Source organism: Leuresthes tenuis, unplaced genomic scaffold (genome assembly GCF_036924035.1).
Source record: "Leuresthes tenuis unplaced genomic scaffold, fLeuTen1.0.hap1 SCAF_22, whole genome shotgun sequence".
Lineage (NCBI taxonomy): Eukaryota > Metazoa > Chordata > Actinopteri > Atheriniformes > Atherinopsidae > Leuresthes > Leuresthes tenuis.
In genome coordinates this window covers 599,810-625,961 of record NW_027325376.1, presented here as the reverse complement: position 1 = coordinate 625,961, position 26,152 = coordinate 599,810, and the positions used below count along the sequence as shown (strand labels likewise).

General features: G+C 51.4%; 1 protein-coding gene and 1 long non-coding RNA gene across 3 annotated transcripts in view; one reads left to right on the top strand and one right to left on the bottom strand.

The window, feature by feature from the left end:
* Window positions 1-1,755: 1,755 nt before the first annotated feature.
* LOC140281648 (uncharacterized) lies at window positions 1,756-2,302 on the top strand. The gene is made up of 4 exons (XR_011909782.1): window positions 1,756-1,806; window positions 1,838-1,919; window positions 2,001-2,155; window positions 2,247-2,302. It is a non-coding gene; the product is annotated as an uncharacterized lncRNA (long non-coding RNA).
* A 467-nt stretch (window positions 2,303-2,769) lies between these two features.
* Window positions 2,770-26,152, bottom strand: part of ephb4b (eph receptor B4b) — a 34,883-nt gene continuing 11,500 nt past the window's right edge. The window contains exons 2-20 of one of the 2 annotated variants that reach the window (XM_072376123.1): window positions 22,595-22,665; window positions 21,712-21,854; window positions 21,275-21,638; window positions 20,337-20,499; window positions 17,605-17,760; window positions 16,808-16,953; window positions 16,514-16,718; window positions 16,127-16,420; window positions 15,936-16,032; window positions 15,545-15,603; window positions 15,343-15,456; window positions 13,064-13,311; window positions 11,467-11,613; window positions 10,264-10,332; window positions 9,960-10,009; window positions 9,786-9,885; window positions 9,384-9,577; window positions 3,690-3,848; window positions 2,770-3,599 (exon numbers count right to left, since the gene is read on the bottom strand). In XM_072376123.1, the coding sequence (XP_072232224.1) occupies window positions 3,494-3,599; window positions 3,690-3,848; window positions 9,384-9,577; window positions 9,786-9,885; window positions 9,960-10,009; window positions 10,264-10,332; window positions 11,467-11,613; window positions 13,064-13,311; window positions 15,343-15,456; window positions 15,545-15,603; window positions 15,936-16,032; window positions 16,127-16,420; window positions 16,514-16,718; window positions 16,808-16,953; window positions 17,605-17,760; window positions 20,337-20,499; window positions 21,275-21,638; window positions 21,712-21,854; window positions 22,595-22,665 (2,885 nt within the window). In that variant the 3' untranslated portion in view covers window positions 2,770-3,493. The remainder of the gene's footprint in view (window positions 3,600-3,689; window positions 3,849-9,383; window positions 9,578-9,785; window positions 9,886-9,959; window positions 10,010-10,263; window positions 10,333-11,466; window positions 11,614-13,063; window positions 13,312-15,342; window positions 15,457-15,544; window positions 15,604-15,935; window positions 16,033-16,126; window positions 16,421-16,513; window positions 16,719-16,807; window positions 16,954-17,604; window positions 17,761-20,336; window positions 20,500-21,274; window positions 21,639-21,711; window positions 21,855-22,594; window positions 22,666-26,152) is intronic. The other variant, XM_072376124.1, reaches the window with a different exon arrangement.

Below are 26,152 nucleotides of genomic sequence, written 5' to 3'. Positions count from 1 at the left end.
CCCCCTTCCTACCCGTTTTCTACCAGTTTCCTATCCGCTTCCTGTTTCCTACTCTTTTCCTACCTGCTTCCTACCTGTTAACCCATCCATTTCCTACCTGCTTTCAACCCACTTCCTACCCGTTTCCTACCCCCTTCCTACCCGTTTCCTACCTGCTTCCTACCCGTTTCCTATCCATTTCCTACTCGCTTCCTACCCACTTTCTACTAGCTTCCTACCCGTTTCCTACCCACTTTCTACCTGCTTCCTACCCGTTTCCTACCCATTTCCTACTCGCTTCCTACCCACTTTCTACTAGCTTCCTACCCGTTTCCTACCCGCTTCCTACCCACTTTCTACTAGCTTCCTACCCGTTTCCTACCTGCTTCCTACCCGTTTCCTGTTTCCTACTCTTTTCCTACCTGCTTCCTACCTGTTAACCCATCCATTTCCTACCTGCTTTCAACCCCCTTCCTACCCGTTTCCTACCTGCTTCCTACCCGTTTCCTACCCATTTCCTACTCGCTTCCTACCCACTTTCTACTAGCTTCCTACCCGTTTCCTACCCGCTTCCTACCCACTTTCTACTAGCTTCCTACCCGTTTCCTACCCACTTTCTACCTGCTTCCTACCCGTTTCCTACCCATTTCCTACTCGCTTCCTACCCACTTTCTACTAGCTTCCTACCCGTTTCCTACCCGCTTCCTACCCCCTTCTTACCAGTTTCCTATCCGCTTCCTGTTTCCTACTCTTTTCCTACCTGCTTCCCGTTTCCTACCCGTTTCCTACCTGCTTCTTACCGCCTCCGACAGCTATAAGAATGATAAAAAGGGTCATTTTGGGGTAAAATGGTCTCCTGGTACGTTCTTTATTCCTGATTCCTGAGCTGGAAACACAGCTTTACAAAGAAAACAACTTTAAAGAGAGCACATCTCATGTATCAGGTTACTGTGGAGCAGGAAAACAGACAGTGAGGCAGCAGCGTTCAGGTGTTCCGTCCTTTGTTTGTGACGACCTTTGACTCAACACTTCACTTCCTGCGTTAATGAGCTGCTGGACCGAAGAGACCGAACAGGAAGAGCCGAGCGCTGGCAGCACGTTCCTGTTGATCCAGAGATGGTGGAGCTGCTCGCTGCCTCAGAAACAAACTGAACCGCCCTGCTGGTGGCCAGAACCTGTGATCATCAGAACCTGTGATCATCAGAACCTTGAAACATCAGAACCTTTTCTCCTGAAATATAAAATTCAGTATAAAAACATGTCTGGTTCTACAGAATAAAAACATAATCAAACATCAGGTACAAAAAGTGCTAAAATACGAAACCATCAACAGTTTTTGGACAGTTTAGATATTTCTGCTGTTGAATCTGAAACTCTCAGGAGCCTCTAAAGACCAACAAAGGCCTTAAAATGCTTTAATCTGCAATGGTTCTGTTCCAGATCATTGATCACTGATCACATGGAAATCTAACCTCATCAAGTCTTTCACGTCAGTTATTAGTGTCAAATAAAAAGTATGAAAGCTTCTAGTTAAACTTTCACTGTAAAAACAGCTGTAGATCCCTTAGAACAACATACATCTGAGGATATCTACATCCTTTAGTGTCTGACCATGTGATCGATGTCCCAGGACGATTTCTCGATACAGAAAATTCAACTCTTAAAGTTAGTGTTCATTTAGATTCCCAAAGATTTTCTCTGAAGGCACAAGTGTGTGTTTCAGGCGGTCCCAGGTCATTCCTCAGCGACCGTGAGCTGCGGTAGGTCCAACCGGGTCAATCCTAAGGTGTGGGAGGTCCAAACGGGTCATTCCTCAGCAATTGTGAGGTGCGGTAGGTCCAACCGGGTCAATCCTAAGGTGTGGGAGGTCCAACCGGGTCATTCCTCAGCGACCGTGAGGTGCGGTAGGTCCTTTCGGGTCATTCCTCAGCGACCGTGAGGTGCGGTAGGTCCAACCGGGGAAATCCTAAGGTGTGGGAGGTCCTTTCGGGTCATTCCTCAGCGATTGTGAGGTGTGGTAGGTTCAACCGGGTCATTCCTCAGAGACCGTGAGGTGCGGTAGGTCCAACCGGGTCATTCCTCAGCGACTGTGAGGTGCGGTAGGTCCAACCGGGTCATTCCTCAGCGACCGTGAGGTGCGGTAGGTCCTTTCGGGTCATTCCTCAGCGACCGTGAGGTGCGGTAGGTCCTTTCGGGTTATTCCTCAGCGATTGTGAGGTGCGGTAGGTCCAATCGGGTCATTCCTCAGCGACAGTGAGGTGCGGTAGGTCCTTTCGGGTCATTCCTCAGCGACCGTGAGGTGCGGTAGGTCCTTTCGGGTCATTCCTCAGCGACCGTGAGGTGCGGTAGGTCCTTTCGGGTCATTCCTCAGCGATTGTGAGGTGCGGTAGGTCCAATCGGGTCATTCCTCAGCGACAGTGAGGTGCGGTAGGTCCTTTCGGGTCATTCCTCAGCGACCGTGAGGTGCGGTAGGTCCTTTCGGGTCAATCCTCAGCGACCGTGAGGTGCGGTAGGTCCTTTCGGGTCAATCCTCAGCGAACGTGAGGTGCGGTAGGTCCTTTCGGGTCATTCCTCAGCGACCGTGAGGTGCGGTAGGTCCTTTCGGGTCATTCCTCAGCAATTGTGAGGTGCGGTAGGTCCTTTCGGGTCATTCCTCAGCGACCGTGAGGTGCGGTAGGTCCTTTCGGGTCATTCCTCAGCGATTGTGAGGTGCGGTAGGTCCAATCGGGTCATTCCTCAGCGATTGTGAGGTGCGGTAGGTCCTTTCGGGTCATTCCTCAGCAATTGTGAGGTGCGGTAGGTCCTTTCGGGTCATTCCTCAGCGATTGTGAGGTGCGGTAGGTCCAATCGGGTCATTCCTCAGCGATTGTGAGGTGCGGTAGGTCCTTTCGGGTCATTCCTCAGCAATTGTGAGGTGCGGTAGGTCCTTTCGGGTCATTCCTCAGCGACCGTGAGGTGCGGTAGGTCCTTTCGGGTCATTCCTCAGCAATTGTGAGGTGCAAACTTTCTGAATTCCTGCGACTTCTTTCATAAAAAGTCTTTAAGAAATTAGCAGAAAGTTCAGATAAAATCCCAGAATATTCCTTGTGGAGTTTGGACAGAAATCTGAAACTGAGGCTTCACTTGGTTCGGTCCATTTGACCATCAGCTGATCCCTTCCGGCTTTGTGCTTCCAGTACAGACCAGAATACATCTTATCCTCCTGCTATTACAGTCCTGATGCTGGTCCAAAATGTTCTCCAACCAGCTTGTTGTGCTGGATGCTGATTGGCCGATCACTTCAATGAGTCAACCGTTCAGACTGAAAACCATCCAATCAGGTAAAGGGAGGTGGAGCTTTGGGTTTCCTGAGCAGTGGATTGGCTGGTGAGATGATGGGATAAAAAGCCGACCAACCAGACGGCGGTCAGCTCTGTTTGGCTCTGATTGGACGGACTGAGGCAGGATCAGAGCTGTCGGACTCATCCTGAGTGTTGTGGCTTTGGACGCTGCGGCAGGGGAGGGCTGTGATTGGTCAGTAAAGCAAGGTGGGCGTGGCTTTGTGTATCCTGAGCGTCTGGATGGAGGAGAGGATCTTCTTCTGGTGGCCAGCGAGGGTCACGCCCACTCTGAGCAGGTCTCTGTGGAAACATAAAGAAGAACATGTGTTTTCCCAGAGTGTCGCCTGGCAGGCGGTCGTACAGGTCAACAGTGAAATAATCGAGTCTCACTCTGTGTTGATCTGTGAGACGATGTCCAGGCTGGTGAATCCGGCCTGCAGGAAGCTCTGCTCGTATCGCTCCATCTTTATGGCCCGGAGCCACTCGGAGACCGAACCACAGGCTGACAGGGGAGGCGGCACCCGTTGGTCCAACAGGGGATGAGACGGACTGAGAGGCAAACAGGGACAATCAGACTGTGTTTATCAGCTCTAATTTAAATGAAAATATCAGCATCATTCAGGACACAAAGCTCACACTTCAGCTGCTTCATGTTGCCTGCTGCTTTAAACGGTTTCTTCCCTTCTTGTTGCCTGCTGCTTTAAACGGTTTCTTCCCTTCTTGTTGCCTGCTGCTTTAAACGGTTTCTTCCCTTCTTGTTGCCTGCTGCTTTAAACGGTTTCTTCCCTTCTTGTTGCCTGCTGCTTTAAACGGTTTCTTCCCTTCTTGTTGCCTGCTGCTTTAAACGGTTTCTTCCCTTCTTGTTGCCTGCTGCTTTAAACGGTTTCTTCCCTTCTTGTTGCCTGCTGCTTTAAACGGTTTCTTCCCTTCTTGTTGCCTGCTGCTTTAAACGGTTTCTTCCCTTCTTGTTGCCTGCTGCTTTAAACGGTTTCTTCCCCTCTTGTTGCCTGCTGCTTTAAACGGTTTCTTCCCTTCTTGTTGCCTGCTGCTTTAAACGGTTTCTTCCCTTCTTGTTGCCTGCTGCTTTAAACGGTTTCTTCCCTTCTTGTTGCCTGCTGCTTTAAACGGTTTCTTCCCCTCTTGTTGCCTGCTGCTTTAAACGGTTTCTTCCCCTCTTGTTGCCTGCTGCTTTAAACGGTTTCTTCCCTTCTTGTTGCCTGCTGCTTTAAACGGTTTCTTCCCTTCTTGTTGCCTGCTGCTTTAAACGGTTGCTTCCCTTCTTGTTGCCTGCTGCTTTAAACGGTTGCTTCCCTTCTTGTTGCCTGCTGCTTTAAACGGTTTCTTCCCTTCTTGTTGCCTGCTGCTTTAAACGGTTTCTTCCCTTCTTGTTGCCTGCTGCTTTAAACGGTTTCTTCCCTTCTTGTTGCCTGCTGCTTTAAACGGTTTCTTCCCTTCTTGTTGCCTGCTGCTTTAAACGGTTTCTTCCCTTCTTGTTGCCTGCTGCTTTAAACGGTTTCTTCCCTTCTTGTTGCCTGCTACTTTAAACGGTTTCTTCCCTTCTTGTTGCCTGCTGCTTTAAACGGTTTCTTCCCTTCTTGTTGCCTGCTGCTTTAAACGGTTTCTTCCCTTCTTGTTGCCTGCTGCTTTAAACGGTTTCTTCCCTTCTTGTTGCCTGCTACTTTAAACGGTTTCTTCCCTTCTTGTTGCCTGCTGCTTTAAACGGTTTCTTCCCTTCTTGTTGCCTGCTGCTTTAAACGGTTTCTTCCCTTCTTGTTGCCTGCTACTTTAAACGGTTTCTTCCCTTCTTGTTGCCTGCTGCTTTAAACGGTTTCTTCCCTTCTTGTTGCCTGCTACTTTAAACGGTTTCTTCCCTTCTTGTTGCCTGCTACTTTAAACGGTTTCTTCCCTTCTTGTTGCCTGCTGCTTTAAACGGTTTCTTCCCTTCTTGTTGCCTGCTGCTTTAAACGGTTTCTTCCCTTCTTGTTGCCTGCTGCTTTAAACGGTTTCTTCCCTTCTTGTTGCCTGCTACTTTAAACGGTTTCTTCCCTTCTTGTTGCCTGCTGCTTTAAACGGTTTCTTCCCTTCTTGTTGCCTGCTGCTTTAAACGGTTTCTTCCCTTCTTGTTGCCTGCTACTTTAAACGGTTTCTTCCCTTCTTGTTGCCTGCTGCTTTAAACGGTTTCTTCCCTTCTTGTTGCCTGCTACTTTAAACGGTTTCTTCCCTTCTTGTTGCCTGCTACTTTAAACGGTTTCTTCCCTTCTTGTTGCCTGCTGCATTAAACTGTTTCTTCCCTTCTTGTTGCCTGCTACTTTAAACGGTTTCTTCCCTTCTTGTTGCCTGCTGCTTTAAACGGTTTCTTCCCTTCTTGTTGCCTGCTGCTTTAAACTGTTTCTTCCCTTCTTGTTGCCTGCTGCTTTAAACGGTTTCTTCCCTTCTTGTTGCCTGCTACTTTAAACGGTTTCTTCCCTTCTTGTTGCCTGCTGCTTTAAACGGTTTCTTCCCTTCTTGTTGCCTGCTACTTTAAACGGTTTCTTCCCTTCTTGTTGCCTGCTACTTTAAACGGTTTCTTCCCTTCTTGTTGCCTGCTGCTTTAAACGGTTTCTTCCCTTCTTGTTGCCTGCTGCTTTAAACGGTTTCTTCCCTTCTTGTTGCCTGCTGCTTTAAACGGTTTCTTCCCTTCTTGTTGCCTGCTACTTTAAACGGTTTCTTCCCTTCTTGTTGCCTGCTGCTTTAAACGGTTTCTTCCCTTCTTGTTGCCTGCTGCTTTAAACGGTTTCTTCCCTTCTTGTTGCCTGCTGCTTTAAACGGTTTCTTCCCTTCTTGTTGCCTGCTGCTTTAAACGGTTTCTTCCCTTCTTGTTGCCTGCTGCTATAAACGGTTTCTTCCCTTCTTGTTGCCTGCTGCTTTAAACGGTTTCTTCCCTTCTTGTTGCCTGCTGCTTTAAACGGTTTCTTCCCTTCTTGTTGCCTGCTACTTTAAACGGTTTCTTCCCTTCTTGTTGCCTGCTGCTTTAAACGGTTTCTTCCCTTCTTGTTGCCTGCTGCTTTAAACGGTTTCTTCCCTTCTTGTTGCCTGCTGCTTTAAACGGTTTCTTCCCTTCTTGTTGCCTGCTACTTTAAACGGTTTCTTCCCTTCTTGTTGCCTGCTACTTTAAACGGTTGCTTCCCTTCTTGTTGCCTGCTACTTTAAACGGTTTCTTCCCTTCTTGTTGCCTGCTGCTTTAAACGGTTTCTTCCCTTCTTGTTGCCTGCTGCTATAAACGGTTTCTTCCCTTCTTGTTGCCTGCTGCTTTAAACGGTTTCTTCCCTTCTTGTTGCCTGCTGCTTTAAACGGTTTCTTCCCTTCTTGTTGCCTGCTGCTTTAAACGGTTTCTTCCCTTCTTGTTGCCTGCTACTTTAAACGGTTTCTTCCCTTCTTGTTGCCTGCTACTTTAAACGGTTTCTTCCCTTCTTGTTGCCTGCTGCTTTAAACGGTTTCTTCCCTTCTTGTTGCCTGCTGCTTTAAACGGTTTCTTCCCTTCTTGTTGCCTGCTGCTTTAAACGGTTTCTTCCCTTCTTGTTGCCTGCTGCTTTAAACGGTTTCTTCCCTTCTTGTTGCCTGCTACTTTAAACGGTTTCTTCCCTTCTTGTTGCCTGCTGCTTTAAACGGTTTCTTCCCTTCTTGTTGCCTGCTGCTTTAAACGGTTTCTTCCCTTCTTGTTGCCTGCTACTTTAAACGGTTTCTTCCCTTCTTGTTGCCTGCTACTTTAAACGGTTTCTTCCCTTCTTGTTGCCTGCTGCTTTAAACGGTTTCTTCCCTTCTTGTTGCCTGCTGCTTTAAACGGTTTCTTCCCTTCTTGTTGCCTGCTGCTTTAAACGGTTTCTTCCCTTCTTGTTGCCTGCTACTTTAAACGGTTTCTTCCCTTCTTGTTGCCTGCTGCTTTAAACGGTTTCTTCCCTTCTTGTTGCCTGCTACTTTAAACGGTTTCTTCCCTTCTTGTTGCCTGCTGCTTTAAACGGTTTCTTCCCTTCTTGTTGCCTGCTGCTTTAAACGGTTTATTCCCTTCTTGTTGCCTGCTGCTTTAAACGGTTTCTTCCCTTCTTGTTGCCTGCTGCTTTAAACGGTTTCTTCCCTTCTTGTTGCCTGCTGCTTTAAACGGTTTCTTCCCTTCTTGTTGCCTGCTACTTTAAACGGTTTCTTCCCTTCTTGTTGCCTGCTGCTTTAAACGGTTTATTCCCTTCTTGTTGCCTGCTGCTTTAAACGGTTTCTTCCCTTCTTGTTGCCTGCTGCTTTAAACGGTTTATTCCCTTCTTGTTGCCTGCTGCTTTAAACGGTTTCTTCCCTTCTTGTTGCCTGCTACTTTAAACGGTTTCTACCCTTCTTGTTGCCTGCTGCTTTAAACGGTTTCTTCCCTTCTTGTTGCCTGCTGCTTTAAACGGTTTCTTCCCTTCTTGTTGCCTGCTGCTTTAAACGGTTTCTTCCCTTCTTGTTGCCTGCTACTTTAAACGGTTTCTTCCCTTCTTGTTGCCTGCTGCTTTAAACGGTTTATTCCCTTCTTGTTGCCTGCTGCTTTAAACGGTTTATTCCCTTCTTGTTGCCTGCTGCTTTAAACGGTTTCTTCCCTTCTTGTTGCCTGCTGCTTTAAACGGTTTCTTCCCTTCTTGTTGCCTGCTGCTTTAAACGGTTTCTTCCCTTCTTGTTGCCTGCTGCTTTAAACGGTTTCTTCCCTTCTTGTTGCCTGCTGCTTTAAACGGTTTCTTCCCTTCTTGTTGCCTGCTGCTTTAAACGGTTTATTCCCTTCTTGTTGCCTGCTGCTTTAAACGGTTTATTCCCTTCTTGTTGCCTGCTGCTTTAAACGGTTTCTTCCCTTCTTGTTGCCTGCTACTTTAAACGGTTTCTACCCTTCTTGTTGCCTGCTGCTTTAAACGGTTTCTTCCCTTCTTGTTGCCTGCTACTTTAAACGGTTTCTTCCCTTCTTGTTGCCTGCTGCTTTAAACGGTTTCTTCCCTTCTTGTTGCCTGCTCCTATAAACGGTTTCTTCCCTTCTTGTTGCCTGCTGCTTTAAACGGTTTCTTCCCTTCTTGTTGCCTGCTCCTATAAACGGTTTCTTCCCTTCTTGTTGCCTGCTGCTTTAAACGGTTTCTTCCCTTCTTGTTGCCTGCTGCTTTAAACGGTTTCTTCCCTTCTTGTTGCCTGCTACTTTAAACGGTTTCTACCCTTCTTGTTGCCTGCTGCTTTAAACGGTTTCTTCCCTTCTTGTTGCCTGCTGCTTTAAACGGTTTCTTCCCTTCTTGTTGCCTGCTGCTTTAAACGGTTTCTTCCCTTCTTGTTGCCTGCTGCTTTAAACGGTTTCTTCCCTTCTTGTTGCCTGCTACTTTAAACGGTTTCTTCCCTTCTTGTTGCCTGCTGCTTTAAACGGTTTCTTCCCTTCTTGTTGCCTGCTGCTTTAAACGGTTTCTTCCCTTCTTGTTGCCTGCTGCTTTAAACGGTTTCTTCCCTTCTTGTTGCCTGCTGCTTTAAACGGTTTCTTCCCTTCTTGTTGCCTGCTGCTTTAAACGGTTTCTTCCCTTCTTGTTGCCTGCTACTTTAAACGGTTTCTTCCCTTCTTGTTGCCTGCTGCTTTAAACGGTTTCTTCCCTTCTTGTTGCCTGCTACTTTAAACGGTTTCTTCCCTTCTTGTTGCCTGCTGCTTTAAACGGTTTCTTCCCTTCTTGTTGCCTGCTGCTTTAAACGGTTTCTTCCCTTCTTGTTGCCTGCTGCTTTAAACGGTTTCTTCCCTTCTTGTTGCCTGCTGCTTTAAACGGTTTCTTCCCTTCTTGTTGCCTGCTGCTTTAAACGGTTTCTTCCCTTCTTGTTGCCTGCTGCTTTAAACGGTTTCTTCCCTTCTTGTTGCCTGCTGCTTTAAACGGTTTCTTCCCTTCTTGTTGCCTGCTGCTTTAAACGGACGGCGCCCACAGGCAGGAAATGACTTAATTTGGAGTTTAACCGAGCTGCTCTGCACCTGCTCGTCTAACAGCTGTCAGTCACACAGGCCGCCCTCTGACCTCTGACCCCTGAGCTGCTGCGTGAGTGACATTCCAAAGCCGCCACTCAAGCGGGCCTCACCTCGGCGCCTCCGGGTGCGTCACCTTCAGGGAGGCGGGGTTTCGGATCAGCCTGTCCAGCGCCGCCACCACGTCGCAGAACCGGGGCCGGTTGGCTCGCTCCTTCTGCCAGCAGTCCAGCATGAGCGCGTGCAAGGAGGCGGGGCAGTCGGGCGGCGGCGGCAGCCGGTAGTCCTGCTCGATGGCGTTTATCACCTGAAAAAAGGTCAGAAGACGTTTAAATTATGACCCCGTCGTTCGGTTCAGCTGAGCATTTAGATCAAAGGTCACTGAAAATCTGACCAAATAAATTAAAGTTAAAGGAGGTTTTAAGTTAAAAAACATCTCGCCGGGCATCGAACCGGCGCCGCCCCGCCCTCTGACACTGTCCCAGCTGCTTTTACAGGTCTGTGGTCAGGCTTACGTCCTGGTTGCTCATGTCCCAGTACGGCCGCTCGCCGTATGACATCACCTCCCACATCACGATGCCGTAACTCCAGGTGTCGCTGGCGGAGGTGAACTTCCTGCAAGCAGCGGACAGACGGATGAGTTACAGTCTGGAGCTAAGCTGCAACAACGAGCTGCAGGTAAGACGCACCTGTAGGCGATGGCTTCAGGGGCCGTCCACCGGATGGGAATCTTCCCTCCCTGAGGATCCAAACAGAAACATCCAGATCAGAACCAGAATCAGGACAGTTTCTGCCACATTAAAGCGGTTTGAGCTGGAAAACTTTAACTCAACAAAAGATTACAGAGAAAGATTTACGTATTGATCAACCTGCAAAAAGAATGAATCAATTAATCAATCAATTAATCCAACAACAATCATTCCAGACGTGTCCATCAGCATCGACCGCGCTACTCATTACTGATGACATCATCATACACCTGGGAGGACTCACCAGGGAGCTGGTGTACGTCGGGTCGGAAGAGTTCTCCGTCAGGAACCTGCTCAGCCCGAAATCTGACACCTGCCACAGGACAGGTAGATTAATGGGACAGGTGGGCAGACAGGTGGGCAGCAGGCAGACGGGTGGGCAGACAGGTGGGCGGACAGGTGGGCAGACAGGTGGGCAGCAGACAGGTGGGCAGACAGGTGGGCGGACAGGTGGGCAGACAGGTGGGCAGCAGACAGGCAGGCAGCAGACAGGTGGGCAGACAGGTGGGCAGCACACAGACAGGTGGGCAGACAGGTGGGCAGACAGGTGGGCAGCAGACAGACAGGTGGGCAGCAGACAGGCAGGCAGCAGACAGGTGGGCAGACAGGTGGGCAGCACACAGACAGGTGGGCAGACAGGTGGGCAGACAGGTGGGCAGCAGACAGACAGGTGGGCAGCAGACAGGCAGGTGGGCAGCAGACAGGCAGGCAGCAGACAGACAGGCGGACAGGTGAGCAGAAGACAGGTGGGCAGCAGACAGGCAGGCAGCAGACAGGCAGGTGGGCAGCAGACAGGTGGGCAGCAGACAGACAGGTGGGCGGACAGGTGGGCAGACAGGTGGGCAGACAGGTGGGCAGCAGACAGACAGGCAGCAGACAGGTGGACAGGCAGACAGGTGAGCGGCAGACAGGTGGGCAGAAGAAAGGTGAGCAGACAGACAGGTGGGCAGGCAGACAGGTGAGCAGGTAGACAGGTGAGCAGGCAGACAGGTGAGCAGGCAGACAGGTGGGCAGAAGAAAGGTGAGCAGACAGGTGAGCAGGCAGACAGGTGGGCAGGCAGACAGGTGAGCAGGTAGACAGGTGAGCAGGCAGACAGGTGAGCAGGAGACAGGTGGGCAGACAGACAGGTGAGCAGGCAGACAGGTGAGTGTCAGACAGGTGAGCAGGAGGACAGAAAGGTGGGCAGGCAGACAGGTGAGCAGGAGACAGGTGGGCAGGCAGACAGGTGAGCAGGAGACAGGTGGGCAGGCAGACAGGTGAGCAGGAGACAGGTGGGCAGACAGACAGGTGAGCAGGCAGACAGGTGAGTGTCAGACAGGTGAGCAGGAGGACAGAAAGGTGGGCAGGCAGACAGGTGAGCAGGAGACAGGTGGGCAGGCAGACAGGTGGGCAGGCAGACAGGTGGGCAGACAGACAGGTGGGCAGGCAGACAGGTGGTCCTCTCACCTTACAGACCAGGTTGGAATTGACCAGGATGTTACGAGCCGCCAGGTCTCTGTGGACAAAACTCATGTCTGACAGATACTTCATCCCCGCGGCGATGCCCCGCAGCATCCCCACCAGCTGGATGGTGGTGAACTGTCCGTCATTCATCTGCAGAGACAGGTGGACAGACAGGTGGACACAGGTGGACAGACAGGTGGACACAGGTGGACAGACAGGTGGACACAGGTGGACACAGGTGGACACACAGGTGGACAGACAGGTGGACACAGGTGGACAGACAGGTGGACACACGGGTGGACAGACAGGTGGACACACAGGTGGACAGACAGGTGGACAGACAGGTGGACAGACAAGTAGACAGACAGGTGGACACACAGGTGGACAGACAGGTGGACAGACAGGTGGACACAGGTGGACAGTCAGGTGGACAGACGGGTGGACACATGTGGACAGACAGGTGGACACAGGTGGACACAGGTGGACAGACAGGTGAACAGACAGGTAGACAGACAGGTGGACAGACAAGTAGACAGACAGGTGGACACACAGGTGGACAGACAGGTGGACAGACAGGTGGACACAGGTGGACAGTCAGGTGGACAGACGGGTGGACACACGGGTGGACAGACGGGTGGACAGACAGGTGGACACAGGTGGACAGACAGGTGGACAGACAGGTGGACACAGGTGGACAGTCAGGTGGACACACAGGTGGACACAGGTGGACAGACAGGTGGACACACAGGTGGGACACGGGTGGACACACAGGTGGACAGACAGGTGGACAGACAGGTGGACACAGGTGGACAGACGGGTGGACACACAGGTGGACACAGGTGGACAGACAGGTGGACACAGGTGGACACACAGGTGGACAGACAGGTGGACACACAGGTGGACAGACAGGTGAACAGACAGGTAGACAGACAGGTGGACAGACAAGTAGACAGACAGGTGGACACACAGGTGGACAGACAGGTGGACACACAGGTGGACAGACAGGTGGACACACAGGTGGGACACGGGTGGACAGACGGGTGGACAGACAGGTGGACACACAGGTGGACAGACAGGTGGACAGACAGGTGGACAGACAGGTGGACACACGGGTGGACAGACAGGTGGACACACAGGTGGACAGACAGGTGGACAGACAGGTGGACAGACAGGTGGACACACGGGTGGACAGACAGGTGGACAGTCAGGTGGACAGTCAGGTGGACACAGGTGGACACAGGTGGGACACGGGTGGACAGACGGGTGGACACACGGGTGGACAGACAGGTGGACAGTCAGGTGGACACAGGTGGACACAGGTGGGACACGGGTGGACAGACGGGTGGACACACAGGTGGACAGACAGGTGGACACACAGGTGGACACAGGTGGACACACAGGTGGACACACAGGTGGACAGACAGGTGGACACAGGTGGACAGACAGGTGGACACAGGTGGACAGACAGGTGGACACACAGGTGGACAGACAGGTGGACACACAGGTGGACACAGGTGGACAGACAGGTGGACACACAGGTGGACAGACAGGTGGACACACAGGTGGACACACAGGTAAGTAAACAGGTAAACATCCTCACCCTCAGGAAGCTGTCGAGCGCTCCGTTCTCCATGAACTCCGTGAGGATCATGACGGGACAGGAAGTGGTGATGACGCCCTCCAGGTGGATGATGTTGGGGTGCTGGAACTGACCCATGATGGACGCCTCCGACAGGAAGTCGCGCCTCTGTTTGTCCGTGTAGCCGCCCTTCAGTGTCTTGATGGCCACGTAGTTCTCCTTCCTGCCCGGGATTCTCAGCCGGCCACGGCACACCTCGCCAAACTCACCTGAACAGGTACACAGCAGGGCGCCATCGTTATGATAAATAACCCCAATAAGACCTGTGTGAGGTCATATGTGGTGTAAAGACAGCGGCCAGAATCCCTCTCCACAGGTGAACCAGTCGTGCACCTGTCCAGGTGAGTTTGTGGGTAAAATTTAGACAAAGTTACAGCATGAATCAGTTATTGTGATCAAATCTGCAGCGATAAAAGAACCTCTTTGCCTTCATATGCAGATACAGGGAGAAGAGCAGGGGGCCTGACGCCGAACCCTGAGGGACGCCACAGGTGAGCGTTCTGCAAATATCAATCTCCAAAATAACCCCGATTTAGAAAAGTTATCCACACATTTATCTTCTCCGGGCTGGATTACAGTAGGCATCAGACAGAAATCCCTCTCCTGCCTTTCTTTCTTCTTCAGCCTTAACTTGTCACGGTTTGACTCCTTTACCTGGTTGTCAGACCACCTTGTAACTCTGTTTTTTAAAGGCACTACATGAATAAAGTTATTATTATTCCATCATATGAACACACTCGATTGTTGTTTCTGATGAAATGAACCGTATCACAGTGACACACCTGGACAGGTACAGAGTTACCTTTCTGAGAGTTAGAGATGTTAAAGAGGACATATAACGGTTTTAGTGAGCTAGTGTTTGAGTTAGAGCTCAAACCGACATGTGACTGCTCAAAGCTGTTCAGGTTGTTACAGATATGTTTGAGAAGCTGACAGTTTCAGTAAAGAGCTCTGAAAGCTGGCGGACATTTCTGGACACCAGCCAATCAGAACAGAGCAGGCTCATGGGGCCGGTTATTAAATAAAGTGTGACTCATGCAGAGATGTGCCAGCAGAGGCCCAGAACACAAACGGCGGCCTGGAAATGAGCCTCAGACGCTCTCCTGAAGCAGCAAGCTGATCTAATCAGCTCCTTTAACTCGAGGCAGCTTGTTGGGCTCTTTGAAGAGGAAACACAGGAGAACCGAGAACAGAACCCTGAGGGACTCCACCGGATCAGAGCGGCTAATGAGGTCACACGGTCACAGCCAACACCAGCGAGTCCAGAACGGACTCAATAAACTGATACCGGAGGAGCGGTGTAATGTTCCTTTAAGGCTCATTAGCACATACCAACACGTCTGCACCTCCTGCAGCACGCACACACATGTGCTCAGCGTGCGTTCCCACCAGCTGGTAACACGTATCCTGTTACGCCTTTCTGATGTCAGCAGGGAGTCCTACTGTTACAGTAGCTGCGCATCACAGCGACTCCCCACAGCTCAACCCATTTCTACCCAACAGCAGCTCATTCAGCCTCTGAGGCAGCGACAGAAAGAGAGGAGGCGCCCAAACGTCCTCATTAGGCGAGACGTCCTCGCTCCAATGATTCAGTCCTCCGCCTGGTCCCCACTAGGCCACGAAAGCACACACACACACACACACACACACACACACATGTTTACTTTTAATAAAACAGGATTCATGTTGGAGAAGAAATCAGATCTGATGTTTTCACAGCATGAACACGGGTTCTCCCCACGATGGGAAAGTTAACGTCCCGTTTCTCTCAGGTCAGAGGTCACAGAGCTGGCAGACTTTCCAAAATAAAAGCCTCCTTCACACCCTGGCGCTCGGATCCACCGTTAAGCTGTTGCCGCCATCGGTTCAGATTACAGGAAGGTTCAGACGGAGGTTCTCAAAGTGTTTCTGGATTCCTGAAGAGTTTCCTCACAGTGACCGATAATAATTATTATCATTAAAACAGCTGAACTGGTTCCCAAAACATTCAGTTTAATCTACAAACTAATGAAGATGGAAAAGGTTCCTGGTTTCTTCTTCTTCTTCTACCTAAAAAGATTCAGATTAATTTCTTCAGTTTTAGCTTCTCATTCCTCTGAGAAAACTCCAGAATAAGTAAGAGGTTCTTCCCTCTCTGCTCTGAAACATTCCCTGGTTCCTGAATGTTTTGCAGTCATAATAAAGTCAGAGTTCCACATGTTTGTGGACAGAGAGTTCGTGGAAAACCAGTTGTACGCTACCTGCTCCGATCACTTCCTCGATCTTCACGAAGGAGGCGTCGATCTCTTTGGCGAACTCCCTCACGGCCTCGTTGGGGTCCTCGTAGGTAAACGGGTCGATGTACACCTTCATCGCTATGACAACACACATCATGGTCAGTCAGCTGACAGTAATCATTGAGCAGGCCCCGCCCCCTGAGCTGTGATTGGCTGAGAGACTCACTCTGTCCCATCTGGTAGTGTCCAGCCTTGTCGTTCGCCTCGGAGCGCCGCCGCTTCCTGCTGACGGACAGACAGACAGAAGGACGGGTGTTTCAGCAGCTGCAGGATTCTGGTTTCCCCAGGAGGCACACACACGTGCACACCCCCACGTGCACGCTCACACACACACACCTCTCAGGAATGCGATTATCTGCCTGTATCTCTCCATCTCTCTCACAGGCTCGAGTTTCTCCATCTTAATATAGCCGGCGTGTCCCACCCTGCTCTGCGTGTGTGTGCACGTGCACGTGTGTGTGCACGTGTGTGTGCACGTGAACTCGAGGTCAGTGTGCTCCATTGTTCTGCTGACGGGAGCAGGGCGGGAGCATCCTGAACACAGATCTTTCTCTTACCGGTAGCAGATGACTCCCACTATCACCGTGGCGACCAGCAGCAGAATCCCCACGGAGACGAGCGCGGCGGTCACCGCCAGCTGAGAGTGACCCGCCCCTGCCAGCACAAACAAACAAACATCAACAGAGCCCACACAGGACGCCCCAACAGGACGCCCAAACAGGACGCCCCACTGTGCGAGCGCTCCTACCGTCGGGCAGCGTGCTGAAGCCGCTCGCCGCGCTGAACGAGCCGTATCCCGCCTGGGAGCGAGCCCGCACCTGCACCTGGTACCGCGCCGCCCGCTGCAGCTCGGTCAGCACCACCGGAGAAGACTTGCTGGACACGTACTGCCACTGCCCCGCCTCTTCGCCGTCCTTCAGGCTGTAGCGGAGCTGGTAGTCCAGAACCTGCTGCTGGTTCTGCAGAACCGGGACGCTCCACGCCACGGTCAGACTGTTCTCTGAGGCCGCCACCCGCCTCAGACCAGAAACCGGAGGAGGAACTGCACACAGAGCCAATCACCGATCAATGCTTACATCATTAAATCACAACCCGGATCCTCCTGAAAGGCATTCTGGGTGATGTAGTTTGTTACCGTCTCTGCTGGTGGTGACGTTGACCCTGACGGAGGCCGGCTCTGATTGGCTGACAGCAGAGACGCCGTTCAGGGACTGGATGGTAAACGTGTATTTGGTTTGTGGGCGGAGTCCCCAGATGACGACACGGCGCTGAGTCAGCCCGACCTGCGCCGGCCGGTAAAGAACGCTGTCATCACAGGGCGAACAGGAGCCGACCAATCCCTGAGGAGCAGGCAGGAGGGGGCGGAGTCAGAAGGGAGGAGACTGAAGTTCTGGTTTCTCTTGGCCCAACTAGTCCGGTTCTGACCTACCTTTGCACTGCTGGCTCCGCAGCTGGAGCACAGAACCCTGTAGGTCAGGTCGCCTCGGCCTCCCCGGTCCAGCGGCTCGCTCCACTCCAGCGTCACCACGGTGTCGTTGAGCTGGCTCACCAGCAGGCGGGGGGCAGAGGGCGGTCCTGCAGGGGTCAGAGGTCAGAGGTCACGCCGTGCCTTACATCGCTGGGACGTTAAAGCGTCCCTGAGCGCCGACTGTCAGGCAGCTGCTGCTAGTCTCAGTTATTCAGACGTGTTTTCATTCCTCTGCAATTAGCTTTTCTTCTTCTTCTGTTTCTTTTTCTGTCCACAGACTGATGGAGAAGCTGAGAGATCAGAAGTTCCTGCTTCCACACAAACGTCTGTGAAACCAGAAACCTGTGTGTGCGTGAGCGTGCACGTGTGCGAGTTCCCTACCTGCGTGACCCCAGACTCACACAAAGAGGTAATGAGACTATTAATTTGGCCTAATTGCTGCTGCCCCGGGCACTTAAAGAGGCGGCGTCCTGGTACTTAAGGGGGCGTGCATGTGTGTGTGTGAGTGCATGTGTGTGTGCATGTGTGTGTGCATGTGTGAGGCCTTAAAGGACCAGTTCACTGTTCCCATGATTCTCAGTTTTCATCACGAAACAATGAAAACGAACGACTTCAGGATGAAGTTTGGAGACGGGGCAACAATCTGAAGACAGACGCCGCCCAGATGCATTGTGGGAAATAGTGTTTTTAAAGACAAGGCAACAGCAGAGGAAGGCTGAAGGAGAAATGCAGAATAAAATAAAGAATAGGGATCTTACGTGTGCAGGCAGCGTTTTGCGGGTCGGAGTCGGCTCGATCGTAACCAGGGAGACACGGGCAGTAGGAGGAGCCTGGGATCCGTGTGTTGCTATTGGCTGGACATGAGGCGCAGACGCCATGTCCTGATTCGACCTTGAAGTGACCCGCCGGACAGGCTGCAAACAAACGCAGGGCATTAGCATTAGCATTAGCGTTAGCATGTAAAACAGCAAAAGTCTGCTGAGAAAAGCTGCTGCCAGAGCAGAACGTCATTATTCTGCCACCGAAAAAAGCCCCAACCGACACGCCATTCACTGACGTTCATCATTAGTTTGTAAACCTTAAGCTCTAAAGTGACATCTAAGAAAGAAATAAAGTGTCAATAAACAAGCTAACATTGAATACATTTAAAAAAATGACAAAAGGTGGCGGAGAACACGAGAGACAGCAGTCTGTGAGTGGGGGTTACTCTAAAAAGGCACATCTCAACCAAAAGGACCTCACACTTCTGTTTTAGGGAACTACAAACTGGAAGTTCTGATGTGAACTTTGAAGGAACTAAAAACTATTTTGTCGTGTTTATCTGAAGTTGGGGGAAGATGAAACAAACCGAGCTGCTGAGAGACGATCGGGACAGAAAGGTAGAAATAAAATCCTGAATCTCTCACCTCCCGACTGTTCCCTGGTTCTCATGTTGGGGAACTTAGTGGAACCAGAGAGGCTCCAAATTCAAATGTCACCTCGTATTCAACAAAGGGAAAGACTTGCTCCAAAAAGCAGCCGGTGGAGAGTTATGTGTTGGTCGATCACTGATTATTATTATTATTACCCTAAATAATTGACATTATTTAGGATTTCAGGCCTAAAAGCAACACTTTGTTGACTCGCTGTATTATTAGCTAAAGGACCAACAACACCACCAACACCACCAAGAGCAGCTCAAACTGTTGCACATATTCAGGGCCAACAGTTACCACATTGATCAGGTCACCTGCTGTAAGAAGGACAGAAACGACCGATTATAAATCATAAAAAGTTTATTTATGCATCAAACTGAAGGTGTTCCAGCTCAATAAAACGGGTAAAAGCCCAGTTCTACAGAGTTAAATGAACTGGGACCAACTTTAGTCCTGATTACACATCTTTAAATGATGTCTTACGTCTGTATCTAACATACAGAACCGAGCCGGCCCGGTTACTTCGTACAGAAGGAGTTCCTGAACAGAAGCAGCCGCTTGGTCCGGAGGATCGGAGGGATGAAGGGAGGAGTGCGCCTGGCGCACACAATGAGAGACAGGAAGTGACCTTGGCTTCAGCAGGATGTGGAAAGTGCTGCCATGATGTCATCGCTGGCCTCCCCTGCCAGTGTGTGTTAGAGGTTGACCTCTGACCTCCTCACTCAGCCTGGCTCTTAACCCCCTCTCTGGCAGACCGCCTGCCGCAGCAACACTTCCTGGTTGCAGTCAGCCGACCTCTGACCTCGCAGAGAATAACAGGAAGCTTCGACAACCAAACCGTCTGTAACCTCCGTCGACCTCGCTGCGCTTTCATCTTCCGAGTCCTCGAATGAGGACGAAAACGAGCGCCAGGCAGCATTCAGATCCTGACAGGATCCCTCCTGTTTGGGTGAACGCTGTTCAGGTCGGCAGCACTGACGTTTAAACTGTGAGATCCAGTTATTCTTCTTCTGCTGCTGCAGTTTCTGCTGCTGCTTCTTCTTCTGCTGCTTCTTCTTCTGCTTCTTCTTCTGCTGCTGCTTCTTCTTCTGCTGCTGCTTCTTCTTCTGCTGCTTCTTCTGCTCCTGCTGCTTCTTCTTCTGCTGCTTCTTCTGCTCCTGCTGCTTCTTCTTCTGCTGCTTCTTCTTCTTCTGCTGCTGCTGCTGCTTCTTCTGCTGCTTCTTCTTCTGCTGCTGCTGCTTCTTCTTCTGCTGCTGCTTCTTCTGCTGCTGCTGCTTCTTCTTCTGCTGCTGCTTCTTCTTCTGCTGCTGCTTCTTCTTCTGCTGCTTCTTCTTCTGCTGCTGCTTCTGCTGCTGCTTCTTCTTCTGCTGCTTCTTCTTCTTCTGCTGCTGCTGCTGCTTCTTCTGCTGCTGCTTCTTCTGCTTTTCTTCCATCAGAAAATAAAAAGTCTGACTTTTATTTGACAGAAACGAGGTTAGAAACAGGCGAGTTTGGACCTAAGCAGCTAACCAAGCCCCGCCCACAAATCAGGGACCGTCCAATGATTTTACTGCTTTAAATAAAGGTGTCAAAGAGACGTTTGTCACATAGTTTTACTGCTTTAAATAACAATGGGAACCCTTCTTCAACAGGTCGGGCCCTCAGGGGACACGGAGCGTGTTTCCCATGATTCCCTGCTCCAACACGCCTGATTTGAATGAATGACTCACCTCAGCAGGTTGATAAACATGGAAAACATGCAGCACTGAGACAGAGTGCAGCCTTTTTATCAACACGAATAACCGGACGAGCCGTTACATTTGACTGGTTTAAACCGCGTAAAGTTGGCCGGATCAGGACCGCTTTAAGAAGTTTCTGCGGTTTATCTATAAATGTGATCAGCTGCTCTGGTGGTTCATCGGTGGGGAACAGATGCGAGCTCCTCGCCGTTTACTCGCCACGCCGACCCCGAAGAATTCCAAGTGCTGATAAAACCTGTGACGGCGTCTCCACTTTACAACAAATGACCGTTAAAGAGCCGCTGGAGCTCACGCCAGCCCAGCTCCGAGGTCATTTTTACCGCCACACGCTCTCACCTCTGCAGCGCACGTCGGTGTCGCCCGCCTCGTATCCAGGGCGACAGGCGCAGCTGGAGGTCGGCTGCCCCACCCACTGCCCGTCCTCACCGCAAAGCATGCTGGGAGGCTGGGAGTGCTCGCCGGGAGGCGTCACGGCGTTCTCCACACACACGCCCTGAGCCTGCAGACACACATTAAAATTCTTTCAGAATAAAAGCCTGGACGCAGGATAAAATCACAAGCCTTTTATTTTAATCTAACTGAAGCTTTTATTTTGTAAATCTAACTGAAGCTTTTATTTTGTAAATCTAACTGAAGCTTTTATTTTGTAAATCTAACTGAAGCTTTTATTTTGTAAATCTAAAAGCCGAGCCTTTTATTTTGTAAATCTAAAAGCCGAGCCTTTTATTTTGTAAATCTAACTGAAGCTTTTATTTTGTCAAACTGACTGAAGCTTTTATTTTGTAAATCTAACTGAAGCTTTTATTTTGTAAATCTAACTGAAGCTTTTACTTTATAAATCTAACTGAGGCTTTTATTTTGTAAATCTAAAAGCCTTTTATTTTGTAAAACTGACCAAGGAATCTCTTATTTTGTAAATTTAACTGAAGCTTTTACTTTGTAAATCTAAAAGCCGAGCCTTTTATTTTGTAAATCTAAAAGCCGAGCCTTTTATTTTGTAAATCTAACTGAAGCTTTTATTTTGTCAAACTGACTGAAGCTTTTATTTTGTAAATCTAACTGAAGCTTTTATTTTGTAAATCTAACTGAAGCTTTTACTTTATAAATCTAAAAGCCTTTTATTTTGTAAAACTGACCAAGGAATCTCTTATTTTGTAAATTTAACTGAAGCTTTTATTTTGTAAATCTATCAGCCGAAGCTTTTATTTTGTAAATCGATACCTTCACATGAACCAGTTCTTTCTAAAGGGCCTTGGTGGCGTTTCCATGGTTACCTGCTCCACCAGCGAGTGGGGGATGGTTTCGGGGAAGGCGGCGAAGGCGCGGCGGAGGGGCGGGCACTTCCTGTAGAAGACGCGCACGGACAGCAGCGCCATGCAGTTCCCCTGGCTCTGGAAGGCCAGGTAGAGCCCCGCCCCCTGCAGCGCCTCCACCCGCAGCAGCTTCGTGTTGTAGCGCCGCTCGCTCTCCCGCCGCAGCAGGTGGTCGGCGGCGATGGCGGCCACCTTGGTGTACGGGTTCTCCATCCAGGCGGGGTGAGTGGGCGTGGCCTCGTCGCTGTCGGCCTGGTAGTAGTAAAGGTTGAAGGTTTCCTTGCAGTGGCGCTGGTTCATGCTGGAGCACTCCGTCATGGTGAACCTGCGGCAGGCGTGACATCATCAACACACCTGTATGACACCCAGTGACATCAGCAACGGTCGCATCCACCCACCGGATCTCCACGTAGAGCGTGGTCGCCGCCCGCCGGGGGATCCAGCGCGTCCGCAGCCAGTAGGAGGACGGGCTGTCGGGCGTGCAGATCTGGAAGGTGCGAACGCTGTTGGACTCGTCATCGAAGCCGCTCACCTCCTCCCACTGCGGGCACACGGGTTATTGATCAGCTCTAATCAATACAGCGGACACACGGGTTACTGATCAGCTCTAATCAATACAGCGGACACACGGGTTACTGATCAGCTCTAATCAATACAGCGGACACACGGGTTACTGATCAGCTCTAATCAATACAGCGGACACACGGGTTATTGATCAGCTCTAATCAATACAGCGGACACACGGGTTATTGATCAGCTCTAATCAATACAGCGGACACACGGGTTATTGATCAGCTCTAATCAATACAGCGGACACACGGGTTACTGATCAGCTCTAATCAATACAGCGGACACACGGGTTACTGATCAGCTCTAATCAATACAGCGGACACACGGGTTACTGATCAGCTCTAATCAATACAGCGGACACACGGGTTACTGATCAGCTCTAATCAATACAGCGGACACACGGGTTACTGATCAGCTCTAATCAATACAGCGGACACTCGGGTTATTGATCAGCTCTAATCAATACACCGGACACACGGGTTACTGATCAGCTCTAATCAATACAGCGGACACACGGGTTATTGATCAGCTCTAATCAATACAGCGGACACACGGGTTACTGATCAGCTCTAATCAATACACCGGACACACGGGTTACTGATCAGCTCTAATCAATACACCGGACACACGGGTTACTGATCAGCTCTAATCAATACAGCGGACACACGGGTTATTGATCAGCTCTAATCAATGCCGCGGGCCGGCGCTTACCTCCTGATCGGCCGCCGGGTGGTTGGTCCATCGCAGGTCCGACGTCTCCAGCTTCGTGTTCATCAGAACCTCTGAAATACAGACAGTTTATCGTTTCAGCAGAGAGGACAGGTGAAACACGCCAGGCTTAACCCCGACACGCATGAAACACGCCAGGCTTAACCCCGACACGCATGGAACACGCCAGGCTTAACCCCGACACGCACACGCATGGAACACGCCAGGCTTAACACCGACACGCATGAAACACGCCAGGCTTAACCCCGACACGCATGGAACACGCCAGGCTTAACACCGACACGCATGAAACACGCCAGGCTTAACACCGACACGCACACGCATGAAACACGCCAGGCTTAACCCCAACACGCATGAAACACGCCAGGCTTAACCCCGACACGCATGGAACACGCCAGGCTTAACACCGACACGCATGAAACACGCCAGGCTTAACACCGACACGCACACGCATGGAACACGCCAGGCTTAACCCCGACACGCATGGAACACGCCAGGCTTAACACCGACACGCACACGCATGGAACACGCCAGGCTTAACCCCGACACATATGAAACCCGCCAGGCTTAACCCCGACACACATGAAACACGCCAGGCTTAACCCCGACACACATGAAACACGCCAGGCTTAACCCCGACACGCATGAAACACGCCAGGCTTAACCCCGACACGCACACGCATGGAACACGCCAGGCTTAACACCGACACGCACACGCATGGAACACGCCAGGCTTAACACCGACACGCATGAAACACGCCAGGCTTAACCCCGACACGCATGGAACACGCCAGGCTTAACACCGACACGCATGAAACACGCCAGGCTTAACACCGACACGCACACGCATGAAACACGCCAGGCTTAACCCCAACACGCATGAAACACGCCAGGCTTAACCCCGACACGCATGGAACACGCCAGGCTTAACACCGACACGCATGAAACACGCCAGGCTTAACACCGACACGCACACGCATGGAACACGCCAGGCTTAACACCGACACGCATGAAACACGCCAGGCTTAACCCCGACACGCATGGAACACGCCAGGCTTAACACCGACACGCACACGCATGAAACACGCCAGGCTTAACCCCAACACGCATGAAACACGCCAGGCTTAACCCCGACACGCATGGAACACGCCAGGCTTAACACCGACACGCATGAAACACGCCAGGCTTAACCCCGACACGCATGAAACACGCCAGGCTTAACACCGACACGCATGAAACACGCCAGGCTTAACACCGACACGCACACGCATGAAACACGCCAGGCTTAACCCCGACACGCATGAAACACGCCAGGCTTAACCCCGACACGCATGAAACACGCCAGGCTTAACACCGACACGCACACGCATGGAACACGCCAGGCTTAACCCCGACACGCATGGAACACGCCAGGCTTAACCCCGACACGCATGAAACACGCCAGGCTTAACACCGACACGCACACGCATGGAACACGCCAGGCTTAACCCCGACACACATGAAACACGCCAGGCTTAACCCCGACACACATGAAACACGCCAGGCTTAACCCCGACACGCATGAAACACGCCAGGCTTAACACCGACACGCACACGCATGGAACACGCCAGGCTTAACCCCGACACACATGAAACACGCCAGGCTTAACACCGACACGCATGAAACACGCCAGGCTTAACACCGACACGCACACGCATGAAACACGCCAGGCTTAACCCCGACACGCATGGAACACGCCAGGCTTAACCCCAACACGCATGAAACACGCCAGGCTTAACCCCGACACGCATGGAACACGCCAGGCTTAACACCGACACGCACACGCATGGAACACGCCAGGCTTAACCCCGACACACATGAAACACGCCAGGCTTAACACCGACACGCATGAAACACGCCAGGCTTAACCCCGACACGCATGAAACACGCCAGGCTTAACCCCGATACGCATGGAACACGCCAGGCTTAACCCCGACACGCATGAAACACGCCAGGCTTAACACCGACACGCATGAAACACGCCAGGCTTAACCCCGACACGCATGGAACACGCCAGGCTTAACCCCAACACGCATGAAACACGCCAGGCTTAACCCCGACACGCATGGAACACGCCAGGCTTAACACCGACACGCATGAAACACGCCAGGCTTAACCCCGACACGCATGGAACACGCCAGGCTTAACCCCGACACGCATGAAACACGCCAGGCTTAACACCGACACGCATGAAACAAGCCAGGCTTAACACCGACACGCATGAAACACGCCAGGCTTAACCCCGACACGCATGAAACACGCCAGGCTTAACCCCGACACGCATGAAACACGCAAGGCTTAACCCCGACACGCATGAAACACGCCAGGCTTAACCCCGACACGCATGAAACACGCCAGGCTTAACACCGACACGCATGAAACACGCCAGGCTTAACCCCGACACGCATGGAACACGCCAGGCTTAACCCCGACACGCATGAAACACGCCAGGCTTAACCCCGACACACACACGCATGAAACACGCCAGGCTTAACCCCGACACGCATGAAACACGCCAGGCTTAACCCCGACACGCATGGAACACGCCAGGCTTAACCCCGACACGCATGAAACACGCCAGGCTTAACACCGACACGCATGAAACACGCCAGGCTTAACCCCGACACGCACATGCATGAAACACGCCAGGCTTAACCCCAACACGCATGGAACACGCCAGGCTTAACCCCGACACGCATGGAACACGCCAGGCTTAATCTTGACAAGCACACGCATGAAACACGCCAGGCTTAACACCGACACGCATGAAACACGCCAGGCTTAACACCGACACGCATGAAACACGCCAGGCTTAACCCCGACAGGCACACGCATGAAACACGCCAGGCTTAACCCCAACACGCATGGAACACGCCAGGCTTAACCCCGACACGCATGGAACACGCCAGGCTTAACCCCAACACGCATGGAACACGCCAGGCTTAACCCCGACACGCACACGCATGGAACACGCCAGGCTTAACACCGACACGCACACGCATGGAACACGCCAGGCTTAACACCGACACGCATGAAACACGCCAGGCTTAACCCCGACACGCATGAAACACGCCAGGCTTAACCCCGACACGCATGGAACACGCCAGGCTTAACACCGACACGCATGAAACACGCCAGGCTTAACCCCGACACACATGAAACACGCCAGGCTTAACACCGACACGCATGAAACACGCCAGGCTTAACACCGACACGCACACGCATGGAACACGCCAGGCTTAACACCGACACGCATGAAACACGCCAGGCTTAACCCCGACACGCATGGAACACGCCAGGCTTAACACCGACACGCATGAAACACGCCAGGCTTAACACCGACACGCACACGCATGAAACACGCCAGGCTTAACCCCAACACGCATGAAACACGCCAGGCTTAACCCCGACACGCATGGAACACGCCAGGCTTAACACCGACACGCATGAAACACGCCAGGCTTAACCCCGACACACATGAAACACGCCAGGCTTAACAC